The sequence below is a fragment of the Nuphar pumila genome, chromosome 10 (genome assembly GCF_984573655.1).
Source record: "Nuphar pumila chromosome 10, dmNupPumi1.hap1.1, whole genome shotgun sequence".
Classification (NCBI taxonomy): Eukaryota; Viridiplantae; Streptophyta; class Magnoliopsida; order Nymphaeales; family Nymphaeaceae; genus Nuphar; species Nuphar pumila.
Window position 1 is genome coordinate 93,374,361 of NC_143258.1, and position 14,675 is coordinate 93,389,035.

The 14,675-nt window shown below is 37.5% G+C and overlaps 1 protein-coding gene across 4 annotated transcripts in view; it reads right to left on the reverse strand.

Annotated features, from left to right (window-relative positions):
- Positions 1 to 14,461, reverse strand: part of ATSYTF (C2 domain-containing protein) — a 90,973-nt gene extending 76,512 nt beyond the window's left edge. For all 4 annotated transcript variants that reach the window (XM_090019334.1, XM_090019335.1, XM_090019333.1 and 1 more), the window contains exons 1-2: positions 13,882 to 14,461; positions 9,498 to 9,572 (exon numbers count right to left, since the gene is read on the reverse strand). In XM_090019334.1, coding sequence (XP_089875460.1) covers positions 9,498 to 9,572; positions 13,882 to 14,133 — 327 coding nt within the window. In that variant the 5' untranslated portion in view covers positions 14,134 to 14,461. The remainder of the gene's footprint in view (positions 1 to 9,497; positions 9,573 to 13,881) is intronic.
- Positions 14,462 to 14,675: the final 214 nt, after the last annotated feature.

The following is a 14,675-nucleotide window of genomic DNA, read 5'->3' on the forward strand; positions in this document are numbered from 1 at the left end:
CATAGCGGCTCCGAAAATGCCTCCCTTGAGAAGAGGTTGTAAAGCTTTCATTATTTGTTGAAGAGAAAGAGACTCATTTGATGTTGATGGTCGTTCCATCGGTTGGGATGTCATAGCCATCGCAATTAATTTTTTCCATTTAGGGCAAATGGATTTGATATGCACCGGTTCTTTACAAAAATGACAATTTAATTTGCTATAGTCTCTTTTGTCATATCGATCATTTTCTCCTTGACCTTGATTCTTAAAGTGAGGAGGTTTATAGGCCTTCACATTATTCCCCGGTCTTGACACAGCATTTACCCCTTCACAATCTTCTTGAGTAGAAGAGGTAGCAAGAATGTTAGGATTACGCTTACTAATCCCCATACGGGTTTCCGCACCACTTAACTTAGTGATTACATCTTCAATTGAGGGAGATGTGAAGGCGTAGAGAAGGGAGGACCGAATTTGTTCAAATTCGGGTCTAAGTCCATTTAGAAAATTGAAGAACTGATCTTCCTCTAGTTGTTTGTATCTTAATTTGATCGCTTCTCCAATCCATTTTGGTTCAAGCATAGCTAGCTCGTTCCAAATAGAAGATAATTCGGCAAAGTATTCCCGAATAGTCATTTCATTTTGTTGGAGGGTCAATGCCCTTTTTTGGAGATAGTACTTGTGTGACAAATCTCTTAAAGTATACATTTTCTAGAGATATAACCAAGCTTCGGAAGCTTTTTTGAACTTAATGATGTTGGCGTTTATCTTGGTTTCAACGGATGAAAAAATCCAAGACAAGATCTTGAAGTTTTTCATCTCCCATTCGTCATGCTTTCTTGAATACTCTTCAAGAGCCCTTTGTCTTTCTTCTCCTTCAAGGATCGTAATATCCCTCTTTTCAACGATTGTAATTTTTTGTTCGGGTTCCGGTATCGAACCTTGAACATAACTCCAAAGCCTATTTCCTTTAATATGGGCTTTCATATTACCGGCCCAAACATGATAATTTGAACCATTAAGTTTGAACCCAAGGGAGAAGTGGGAGTCCTTTTCGCTCATTAGAGAGGATAGAAGTTGAAAAATAATACATACCCCAAAAGATTTTCAAGTCTTTCTTGACAAAAGAGGTTTCTAAAATATTGCCCAAAGAAGATGATCCACTTCAAACTCCAATAGCTTGAAGGCACATTTTTTGAGGCACTCAAAAAAATAAAGAAATGCACTATCCTCCTTCTTCAGCATGGCTCTGATACCATGTGTGTAATAACCAAAAAAAAAATCGTGTATTTTCCTTTATAAAATAATGCAAAATGTGCAAATGGGCGTAGGATCCGTATTTCGGATCCAGGACCCATAAGGGGGCATATATATATAATTAATATTGTGTATATATATAAGACATAATAAATATAAAAATTTAGTGCAGGGAGCCACAATTGGATCCATTTGGATCCAACTTGTGGATCCACATTGTTGGTAAGACACGGATCCACACCGCAATGGGGTGTCGCGGATCCAGAATGTATCTAGATCCTGGGTCTCGGTCTCGGACCCGAGCCACGTCCCCCGTAGCAGGTAAGTAACGAAAAAAAACAAAGAAACAAACATATAAGGCAACCCGATACGGGTTGCCCGATAAAAACGACAGGGGTAGGGTTCGGAGTGAACCTTAACCCCCGCAAGGCGAAAACTGCAAAGGGGGAGGGTCGCTGGAGCGCAGTCGTCGGATGATGGAAGGGGAGCTCCTTCCTTTTCGGGAGACCCCCCTTCTATAAAAGGGGCCTCCCTGTTCCTCCTCTCTATCTCCCTGTCCCTCTCAGCCTGAGCTCGGCAGTGGCGACACCGTCTCTCTCTCTCTCTCTCTCTCTCTCTCTCTCTCTCTCTCTCTCTCTCTCTCTCTCGTACGCCACCGCCTCCTCCCCTTTGACCTCTTCTCTGTGTGCGGCAGTGCTGATGACGTCGGCCTCCTCTTGCAGTGGCGAAGGGAGCGTAACTGCATCCAAATCGCGACACCAGTCTCCGATCACCGAAAAAAAAAATGCCAGTCCGAGGTACGGGTTTCCTATCTTGATTTGAGTGAGGTATTGGCTGTGGGTGGTGTTTTCATGCACGATTTAGATAAAAAAAAATCCATGAAAAAGGGTAGATCCAGATGTCTGCCCCAAAAATTTATGAAAGAGGATTTAAGGATCCTTTTCTATGGGGTCATTCTTTTTATCCACCTTTTCAAAAAAGAGAATTTTGTCCATGTTTCTTTGTATGCCAAAAGAGGAATATATCTTTGTCTTGCTTAGAATTTAATAGCCTGTCCAGAATTTTTATTAATCTGATTTCATAGATCTAGGGGTCTTTTCCTTAAACCCAATACTCTGTCCAAATTGGGTAATGATCTGACCATGTAAGCCGTGTATGGGTTTTTATAATCTAAATTGGGTATGACTTTAGAATAAAACTGTTAGCATGGACTGTATGGGTGTGGGATATTTAATACCTTGAATGGTTGCAATTAGGAATTTGGAGTAGCTTGAGCTGGGGGTTTTTTTCGATCAAAAATTGATAGCCTGAACTGGAGTGTTGTGCGATCGTAGAATGCCATTACGGTTGAAGGGGAAGTTTTATAAGACGACAATTAGACCCACTTTACTATATGGTACGGAATGTTGAGCTGCCAAGAGACATCATTTTCAAAAAATGAGTGTAACTGAGATGCGTATGCTTCGATGGATGTGTGGAAAGACACTAAAAGATAAGATTCGGAACGAGGAAATACGTAAGAAGGTAGGCGTTGCATCCAATGAAAATAAGATGAGTGAGAATCGTTTACGATGGTTTGGGCATATTCGGCGAAGGCCTAATGATGCTCCGGTTAGAAGGATGGAGAAATGGGGAAATATATTAGCTAAAAGAGGTCGGGGTAGGCCTAAAAAGACTTGGATGGAGATGATAAGAAAGGATATGAATGCTTTGAACCTCACCGAGGACATGACATTGGATAGAAATAAGTGGAGGAGAAGGATTCATGTGGAGGACCCAAAATGATTTTCCTTTTGGTTCATATCGCTGACCCCAATTGTTTGGGATGAAGGCGTTGTTGTTGTTGTTGTAGAAATTGATAGCCTAAATTGATCATGCTAACAAGATTGTGGCAATCCTATTAAATTCTGCATTTAAGTTGTTTATGAGGGACAAGGATTGGATCATTGGATTGCTTGGGTTTGGGTGTCTTGATAGGTATGGACTGAACCCTTGACTAGTCCAAGCCGAGTCCACGTCGAGTTCGGGGCTGACCTATAGCAAAAGTCGACCGAGTAGGTGTAAAAAAAAAAGAAAAAAAAAGAGAGATTTTGGGTTTTCACATGACAGTGTATAAACATGTACAGGATATACAGGGTGTGAATTCAATTAAGCTGCATACTTTGTGAATTGTTAAATGCAATGGCTGAATGATCATAGGTAATAAGTTTGTTAATAGAAATTAAATTTTTGTGAAGATCCATTATAGAAATTACATTTTTGTTTGTTAAGGTCCATGTCAAAACTCTAATCTGTGGATTTTCTGCATCTTGACACATGAAACTGTGCATTTTGTGCAATGTAAAAATACCACAGTATGTGTTGCGTATTTATATTATCAACCCAACTATGTGCTCAGCTTGAAAATCGGCAATTTTGATATTAAAGATCAATCATATGAATGTGAAAGGAAAAAAAAACAATATATTAGTTTAGTACCATAGGAATGATTTGTAATCGTAACTCTCAGTTTCAGCTTTTGTAAAAGCAAGTAAGCTGCATGTGCCATGTTTCACTAGTACAAATAAATATGAACAATTAATGTTGTGATTCTATATAGGATTGGTGGTGGTTCTTATGGTGCGTTTATATAACTTGAAATTGTAGGGAAGGGGTGTTCATATGCACGTTATCAATGTCAAATGTGAGTTGTTAGGCTGTCGCATGGACCCTGTGTACTATACTGAAAATGAGTTGGTGTTTTCCTTGGGACATCATCATGTTATTATACCTGATTTTCACCTTTGCACCTTACTCCTTGCAACGGAACGTAAGACACACGTACTATGAATAACAATTGTAAGTCTTAGCACTTCCGAACGAAAACAAGTAGCAGGAATTCTTCATAGAGTTCGAATAAATCTAAATAGAACATATTGCAATGCTTGAGTCTCTTTTGTTTAGCGATAGTTTTTTTTATTATCTGAAGAAAATGCTTGATTAGGTCTTGTGCATATTCATTGGTTAACTCATGCATAGTGGAGATTGCACTATGTTGTTCAATATGTTGTAGCATATTAAGAGTAGCACTAGCTGAATATGACATTACATTGAATAAGCCTACTTGTAATTGATGCTTATACATTGTTGTACTTTTCCAATCTTCTGCTTTATGGAAGTACTTGCACCTAAGATGGTGAACACATGCATATGAGCATGGTGGATCATGCACATTATTAAATTTGTATGAATGACTGTGCATTTGGAATCGTGTTAATATCATTGCGCATATTGCACACTGTTATGGTTTTTGCATATGGTCATCGATGATTGAAACGAATCATCGTGGGCCGGGTGGGCCTTGAGTTGTGGTTTGCTCCTTTATTAATTGTTTAAATGCATCACACAAAAAAAATCATATTTATATTATGGTTTTAATTGCACTGTTCTATTGGTGCCACGGGTGGTAGACCATGAAAAGTTGCGCATGCTGATTTGCAAGCTTATGGTTGCATGTTGATTTGTGAGTCTATGTTATTAACCTTGCATGTTAATTTGCAAATGTAAAAGAGATGCACAGTTCTCTGTTGCCATGGGCTGTGGTCCTGTGAAGAGCTTGGCATGCTGATTTGCAAGCTATTGTTATTAATTTTGCATGCCGATTTGCAAACGTAAAAGAGATGAATTAATAACAAGAAAGTAAAGAACATTGTAATTTATGTTTCCTTGATGTCCCTTCTCTAATGTGGGAATCTTGGATATTGCGGTTTTGGGAAAACCGTGAGAATACAAAAACTTTGTGTGCATTGTTGCCCCTGAACCCGATATTGAAGTTCTTCTCCTAGCCACGGTTTTAGGGAGAGTCCACCACTTTGCCTGGGAGTGGTATGTTTGACACGGTTGTTGTTGTTTTGGTATACCAAGAAAGTGGCGTTAGTGAATGTTGTTTTTCATGGTGTCCCCGACATTAGATGTTGTTTTCCAATGTTCCGATGGATGGTGTTGTTTCCTGATATCGGTCGAGGGCTAAGTTCAGAACCCAGTAATAAAATACAAATTGTGTGTTAAGCTACCTTAGGAACCTAACTTAACCTCGGAGATTTTAACCGTTTGGTGTATCCGCGAGCAATAATAATTTATTTAAAAAAAGAGAAACTTAAATTATATGCATTTAATAGGGCATGCATATGGAAAGGTAAAACTCTAATGAAAAATAATAAAGTATTCATGCATTGCACATAAATCATGCATAATCCTGCTATGCATTAGAAGATGCATGTTTTACCTGTTCTCTTAATTGTTACATGTTGGTGGATGCATGATGTTTAATCTCTAATGTCTCGCCTATCTAAATTGTGATCTCTACTATTGCTTAAATGATCCTTGAAATTGTTCCATATTGTATGAATGCTTAAATCGAATTATGTACTTGTCATCATTGCATTTCTCTAAAATATTGCGTGAGGTCTTATTTGTATTCTTTAGCTCACTTGTTTTATTAGAAGTACCTGTACGCAGAATTCGTCGGATTCTGACACCCTACTTTATTAGTTTTTCGCCGTAGACATAGGTGATCAGTGAAGTCGACTCGCTTCTGAGGGGATACGAGAGTCACATTTGTTGCATACTGCTTCACTTACGGAAAGAGTAGCTTTACTTTTGTTTCTTTTAGTTCTTTTTATTTTCTGCAGTTGTTACTTCACGTTTGACTTGAGTATGAAACTATTATGAATTCATCAATAAAAGAGTTTAGTTGGTTGATTATGGATGATAAATGTAAGTTCGTCTGTGGTGTGTGGTTATCCAACTGAAATTGGAACTGTAAGGACCCCGGGTCTTTGGGAAGTTTTCCGCAACTCTTAAAAAAAATCCGCATTTTCAAGGTGTATGAGTTGGGGTCGTTACAATGTGAAAGTATCTTCAACAAGATACTAAGATCAAGACCTTAATATTCTTGATAACAAATATGTGCACAATAAGAACACTTACAACACTTGTGTATAAAAGCACAAATCAATCTCACAAATGCACTAAAAGAATAAAAGGCTTTATTGAATGCTTAGGCTTTGACCCAAAGCCATAAAAATACACAAGGGGAGAGCTCCTTTAAATAGAGAAAGTGGAGGCCTTGGAGGGGCTCCATTTCTAGTCGTTGGAGCCCCTCCAATGGTCACAAATGTGATCGTTGGAAGGGGCCCAACGACTAGATGGTGGGCCCCTCCAAGGTACACACTACCTTTTACCAAAAAAAAGAATAAAAGAAAATGAAAAGAAAAAGAAAAATAATTACAAAATATATTAAAAAAAGAATATGTTGTAAAAAGACTAAACTACCCCTATGGCTAATCAATAGGAAAATATGTATATTTTATATATATAATAAGTAGATACATATACATATATATAATATATGTATATGTATTATATATATATATATATATATATATTAGATTACATGGTTGATTACATAATTTAACATAAACAACAATGATGTTAATGATGAACCTCAATATGACATCTAGTGTGGTGAGTTCCATGATATTAATGATGTACCTTTAGTTATCCAATACAGAAGAAGAATTGATAATAGACATTCCACTGCCTTAGAACAATATAAAATCTCGAACAAAACACTTTTCGGAAATCAGAAAGAATACATAGGCCTCTAGATAGGTTTGTATCCTACTAAAACTTTACTCCTGAATATAGAGTTTGCCTAGCCAAAATTTTCTCTTACTTTAAACCCTACTCATAGAAATAGGCCAAGAATTATCCTGAATGGATGAATGCTATGAATGATGAAATACTAGCGTTAGAGAAGTCCAAAACTTGAGATATAAAAGATCTACGTCATGGAAAGAAGACGATAGGTTGTAGATGGTGTTTAAAATTAAAACCAAAAGTGATGGAACTTTAGAGAGATATAAGGCTAGATTAATAGCCAAGGGTTCCTCTCAAGAGTATGGCATAGATTAATAGCCAATCCATACTGCCATTTAATTCCAGCATTTCCCTACCACTGTGCACATGAGTGTCGTTATGTGTATCATTAGATATTTATAAAATTATGTTTCTAAGGAGATTGTTTTGTCTTCCTCCACCCCACTCAAATTAATTGCTTATACTGACTGGATGATCCTACTCCTTACAGCCAAATGATTGGGGCCCTCAAATACTTGATCATTACCAGACCTGATATCTCAAATGCAATCCATACTGCCATTCAATTCCAGCATTTCCCTACCACTGTGCACATGAGTGTCGTTATATGTATCATTAGATATTTATAAATTGATGTTTCTAAGGAGATTGTTTTGTCTTCCTCCTCCCCACTCAAATTAATTGCTTATACTGACTCTGATTGTGTAGGAGATCCTAATAATAGACGCACAACTATAGGTTTCTGTGTGTTTATAGGTGACTCATTGGTGTCTTGGAAATGCAAGAAGCAGCACAAGGTATCGTCGTCGTCCACTGAAGGTGAGTATCGTGCCATGACCACCACAACATCTGAAATCGTGTGGTTGAGAAGATTATTGGAAGACATTGGGGTGCATATGCTCTCACCCTCAAGTTTGTGTTGTGATAATAAAAGCGTCATCTACATAGTCGGCAATCACACGTTTCATGAGTGCACCAAACATATTGAAATGGACTGTCACTATGTTTGTGAAGAGTATCTGAAGAAGATCATCATCCTGCCTCATGTAGCATGGGAATTTCAATTGGTCAACTTCTTTAAGAAAAGCTCTTCCTTCTCCCCGGTTTCATTTTTTGCTTGACAAACTTTCAGTGATTACATCGTAAGTTTGACGGATATATATATATATATATATATATATATATATATATATATATATATATATATATATATATATATATATACTTATTGTTTGAGTATGTATATATATATACATTAATATGTATATATATTCTTTATGTAATAAGTGAAACTCATTAGTGGTATTTTGGTTATTACATATTATGTAATTAGTGTTGTTCCTAGAGGGCACTTTAGGGTTTTCCTTTTTAATGTATTTTATTCTTTTCCTCAAGGGCATTATAGTCCTTATAATGCCCTTGGAATAGAGTTGTTGGGAAGTGCTCCCAATAGCTATATTTTTAATTGTTGGGAAGTGCTCCCAATGACTCTTCTTTGCTTTTTTTTGTATAAATAGGGGGTGTAACCCCTCTTGTATGTTAAGCTTGTTCACAAGCATTCTCTTAATAATATTCCTATATTTTTTACTTGTGTTTTAGCCCCTAAGTGGCTTGTGTGGTTGTGCTCTTGTCTTAACCCATAAGTGGTCTTGATTGCATATGTTCTTGTGTTCTTGTATGCCCATAAGAGGCACCCACTTGTACTCTTTTTGTATTTTCATTACAAAAAGTAGATACACACATATGTATGTATGTATGTATGTATGTATGTATGTATGTATGTATGTATGTATGTATGTATGTATGTATATATGTATGTATGTATGTGAGTATGTGTGTGAGTATGTATGTATGTATGTATGTATGTATGTATGTATGTATGTATGTATGTATGTATGTATGTATGTATGTATGTATGTATGTATGTATGTATGTATGTATGTGTAGGGAAGTGTGGATGGATGGATGGTTAATGTGCAAGGATTGACGAGGTCACCAACTATTGGCACCACTAATGAATGTCAAGATTCTATAATAGCACTTTATCTTGATATACTATGGGCATTTTGGAGACTATGAAAATGTAATTGTGTTCACTTGACCATATTTTAATAAATAGGGGAACTTTTAAAATCAATAACAACAATTGCATGTGTTGCTCCAAAAAAAATTTGCATGTACTGCGAAGATACATATGGAGGTGCATGTCAAGACCAACAATACCAAGCATTCCCTTAAAATGTCAAATTTTATTAGGGGAAAGGAAGTTTGGTGAGAATGTTAACACCTATCATAAATAGCATTCATAAAGAACAACCTACACATACAAGTAGGTATTGTAAGGTTATAGGAAAAAGTAAGTAAAATAGCAAAAATAATCCAAACAAGTTATGTCATTGTTTTTCTTTTCTCAGATCTTTGAGCCTCAAAAGACAGGTTTTCTAAAGGCTTGTGAAGATATAGCTAGGATGCCTTTTTAACATGCACTCATAGTGATAATAACTATAAGATTCACTGTGGCACTTCTCGGTTTATCAAATATGGCAAATTTTCAAAAGAAAAAAAGGAGTAAATTATGGGGAAAAGGAAAACCAGAAACTAAGAAATAAATGTCAAGGACATACCGATGTGCTTAACAAAAGGTGCATCCACTTTTTCCTAAGTTCTCCAGCAAGTATCTGCTGTTGAAAGTTCCCATACTGCAGATTAGAATGTAGGTATATCACTCATGTGTTTATAACTTTATTATATGATTTGCAAATGATATCAGGTCTAAAACTTCACTCAATAAAATATATATATATATAGCAGATCTAAAACTTCCATAATTCACAGGTAATTGCAAAATGCCCATCTTCGAGAATGAGAAGTTTAAAAACAGAATCAAGAAAAGAGTTAGTAAAGTAAATTAACGCTTATTCATGGATTAATTGCCTTTATAGGATCCTCCAGCTGATAAAATGGTCTAAAATTGATTGACAGTATTTTATGCCCCTTTTATGTTCCTTTCTGCATGTCGCACAATTTGCTTCATTCTTGACCATCTTTATGTCTTGACATTCTTTTCCCGATATTAATATTGATTGTTCAACTACCGAATTCTTGAAGAATCATTTATATTTCAATACTCTGTCCCCATTTAGAATGTGAAGAAAGCTTCAATTTTGGAAATTTATTACTCTATTCTTATGCTTCAAGGAGTGCATCAGAGCAGATGGATTATGCCCATGAGCTGTCTATTCATCTGAAATCAGACTGCCAACATTTGAAATATATTCTCCATCTGACCAATCAGGACCTCCATGGCCTTACAGATCTCATGTTTAACAGAATGAAAACAAACACCCTTAACTCGTTTGCAAATTTTACATAATTCATCAATATGGTTTCAACCTATTTTGCATTTTTAAAGATAACAACAAGAAAAAGCGTAAAGCTTGCTTCCTTGAATGTGTGTGCATATTATGAATAGCCTGAACATTAACTACGATATATTTGTCTTGACAGTTTCATCAACTGAACACTTTTTTATGCTTCTGAGCCTAAATCAGCTTTTCATTTCATTTATCAGTTGTTTTTTTTCCTTATCTTCTTTTATATTTGCACCAATGTCTTTCTTTTTGCAGTAGTCATTGCTCCTAAGCGTTGCATCTGCTTAAGTTCCCCAGCTTCACAAAGCCAATGCCCCTATAATAAAAGCATCACCTTAGGGGTCCTTTGCATGGGGCCCATGGCTACCATCAAACACCTGACAAAATTGACCCTACCAAAATGGGAAGCAGCATGGCTTGCGTCGCATTTTGGGGGGACAAATTCATCCAGGATGAGTTGTCCTGGATGAATTGTCCTGGGTGTCAAAAGCAGCCTTAGGAATCAAATTTGGCTTTAATTCACATCTTGGCTTTGGTAGGTTTAACGTATGTGGCTCAATAACAATAGAGATGTTCTAATGCTTTACCATATTGAAAGAAACATGCCATATTCCAGAGAATGGTCACGAAGGATGACAATGGCTAAAATTTCTGAAGCATTTGGAATCAATCAGAACTGCATTCGGGATTTAAGGTGGCTAATCAATTAATATCCATGTTGTTTGTTGTTTGCTGATGATATTGTTTTGATTGATGAGTCTAGAGCTGGGGTTAATGCTAAGTTAGAATTATGGAGACAGACATTGGAAGCTAGAGGTTTTAAGTTGAGTAAGAGTAAGACTGAATATATGGAATGTCGGTTTAGTAAGCAACGAAGTAGTGATGGGAGTGTAGTGAAGCTTGGTGAGCAAGATATACCGGTGAATGATTATTTCAAATATTTGGGATCCATCATTCAAATGTATGGAGAAATTGATGGAGATGTAAATCATAGGATAAAGGTTGGGTGGATGAAATGGAAAAGTGCTACTGGAGTGTTGTGCGATCGTAGAATGCCATTGCGGTTGAAGGGAAAGTTTTATAGGACGACTATTAGACCCGCTTTACTATATGGTACGGAATGTTGGGCTGCCAAGAGACATCATATTCAAAAAATGAGTGTAGCTGAGATGCGGATGCTTAGATGGATGTGTGGAAATACAATAAAAGATAAGATTCGGAACGAAGAGATACGTAAGAAGGTAGGTGTTGCACCCATTGAAAATAAGATGCGAGAGAATCGTTTACGGTGGTTTGGACATATTCGGCGAAGGCCTAATGATGCTCCAGTTAGAAGGTTGGAGAAATGGGAAAATATATTAGTTAAAAGAGGTCGGGGTAGGCCTAGGAAGACTTGGATGGAGATGATAGGAAAGGATATGAATGCTTTGAACCTCACCGAGGACATGGCGTTGGATAGAAATGATTGGAGGAAAAGGATTCATGTGGAAGACCCAAAATGAATTTCTTTTTTGGTTCATATCGCTGACCCCAATTGTTTTGGGATGAAGGCGTAGTTGTTGTTGTTGTTGTTGTTGTAATCAATTAATATCCAGCAGTTGGGCATCATATCACTAAATTAAATTGCTATTTCCATATCCAATTTCTATTATCCACGCCTCAAAAAGAATAAGAGTTTTGGCTTATATATTTCCAATATTCAAATATAACAAGGATGTCACAGGAACTTCTCATATCTTTAGTCTATCCAATAAAAGATGCCATGAAGGCATCTCATATCAATCAAATGATTCCAATCTAATGGTTTCGCTCTTCTGAATTGCTAAGTGTTATTTGTCATTTTAGGAGTTAAACAAGATACCGAAACAACAAATTAACATACAGCAGGCTGATATTCAGTAGGCCTAAACAGCGGGTCGGGCGGCCCATGCCCGAACAGGTCAGGCTTGGGACTAGTTTTTGGAAGAAGACCCAACCGAACCAGGCTTAAACCTGACACGATAAAATTAGGGATCGGGTAGGGCCAGCCCATGGGCTTTATTATTATTATTATTATTATTATTATATATATATTCAAATCAAGTCATGTGATTCCAAAAATGGATCCATCTTGGATCCCATCTATTCTTTTGCATTTTTTAAATTTTTGCTAAAAGAGCCTATGAATTCAAGGAAACAAATAAAAAATGCTATGAATATATGATGGCTTGCAACCTGGCCCGACCCGGTCTGAATTAGGCCCATAAGCCTAACGGACAGGTCATGGGTTTTTTATTAGATCCGGGCCCGACCCAAACCAGGCCTAGGCCCGATAAGGTTGGTCAATGGGTTGGGCTTGACCATGCCCATCCCTGTCAACGGCCCTGTCAAGCCCGTCCACTAAATGGGTCGGGATGGCCCTGCCCGCCCATTGTCCAGACCTAATATTCAGAACTCAGACACTCAAGTGTACTCTACCATTCTTTACCAATTCATTGATTCCATGTCGTCCTTTATCAATTCACTGATTCCATTAATTTCACAACAGTATGGGATAGCAGACTGTTGTTTTGCAATCTTCCTGATGGCCTCTATAGAAATCCAACTAGGGGTCGTCCCCCACCTTGACTATCAAAAGGAAATCGGAAAAATGAGGTGGTTATACTTCAACGTACAGATTCAATTCAATAGGTTCTGTCATAGCAAAACCAAAAGCTGAAAAAACCTTCCCCGCATTAGGCCTGTATAATATGCTTCACGTTAGCCAAATTTTGTGCCCCAAGTACCATTTATCCCACCTGCAAGAAGTTTTCACTTTTCAAGTGGTTTCATTCTTTGAATAACAAGATAACCTCTTGGATAAATTCCTTCCATGGTTCTCTTCTTGTTTTTTGCCATGATGCCACTATGAGAGGAGGTGGAAGAGGAATCCAAATCCTTACATGAATTTGACTGACAGCCTCGAACTCAAAACTGGCAAAAAATTTAAAAAGGAATGCGCAGGTCCAAACCATGCCAGCTTTAACCTTTGAACCATCTTGTCCGAGTTACCCACCTCAAGTTTGAGTTCTACATTTCTTCATGCTTCCATGTCCTTGTACAAAAGCCACCTCCACTCAACCCAAAAAATATAAAGAAAACAGAAAAATGATCTACGATTTCACGAATGATAGGTTTATATATATATATATATATACTTAGAAAGATCACAGTGAACATGTCAAGATACAAATTGGGCATCATTTGAATTTCTAGAGCCACATCCGAAAGTCATGAATCTGTTTCTGTATATGTTCATTAAGAATGCACATTCATTTCTCCATGCGTCCATGTCATTGTACAAAAACCACCTCTACTCAACCCAAAAAAGATAAAGAAAATAGAAAAAGGATCGATGAGTTCACAAATGATGGGTTTATATATACTTAGAAAGATCACATTAAACGGGTCAAGATACAAAGTAGCCATCATTTCAATTTCTAGACTCACAACCGGAAGTCATGAATCTTTTTCTGTCAATGTTCATCAAGAATGCACATTCATTTCATCGATAGAGCAAAAGGGTTGCATTCCAAACGCATAGAAAAGTAAAAACAATAAAAAATCCTACAGAAAAAAAAAAGAATTGCAGGAATCCAAATTGAGAAAATTGGTACACCTGAAGCGTCGCCCACACCGCGAAGATCACGGGCACCAAACTGGAAGACGGAAGAATCCATCGTTCGATCGCCCACACGAGAAGAAGTAGAGTCACGAGAAACGGCAGGGAGGGCTTGACGTGCTCGAAGAACCTCAGAGACTCTCGAAGGCGCAGCCGGTGGTGAAGTCCCCTTGCACATTGAGCAGTTCTGCTGAAAACCGAGCTCCTCCTTTCAATAGCAAACCCGTTTCCGTGAGGCATACGAGACATCTCTCTCTCTCTCTCTCTCTCTGAATTAACCAAAAATTTTCAACAGGGCTAACCCAATTCAATGTTTTCTGTGAATCTGTATGATCTTGTGATCTCTCTATCTCTATCTCTCTCTCACTGAGGAATAAAAGAACTCTCAAGATGGTGAACCCAATTCAGTGTTGCTGTAAATCTGCATGATGGTTGGTGGGCATTGGTACGCGCAGAAGGAAAGGAAGGAAGAGGGGACTGTAGTGGTATGGGAATCAACAGAAAAATGAAGAACAAGAAACGAGGACAGAGCAGAGCAGAAAAGGGAAGGCTTTTGCAGATTTGAGATTCTGCTGTTGGTTTTGGGTAAGGTGCAAGACCAGCACACGCTTTTGGTGCTGAAGTTTGACATCACTCACCCAAGTCAACACACGAATTACCGGATCATATTGCTACCGTTTAATAAGGGGGCGTTTGTTTCAGGCCCGGCCCTTTCCTATGAAAGAGGCTCTTTTTTTAGGAAATAGAGCCTCTTTGTTAAAAAAGATGAAACAAACATGTTCACGGAAACA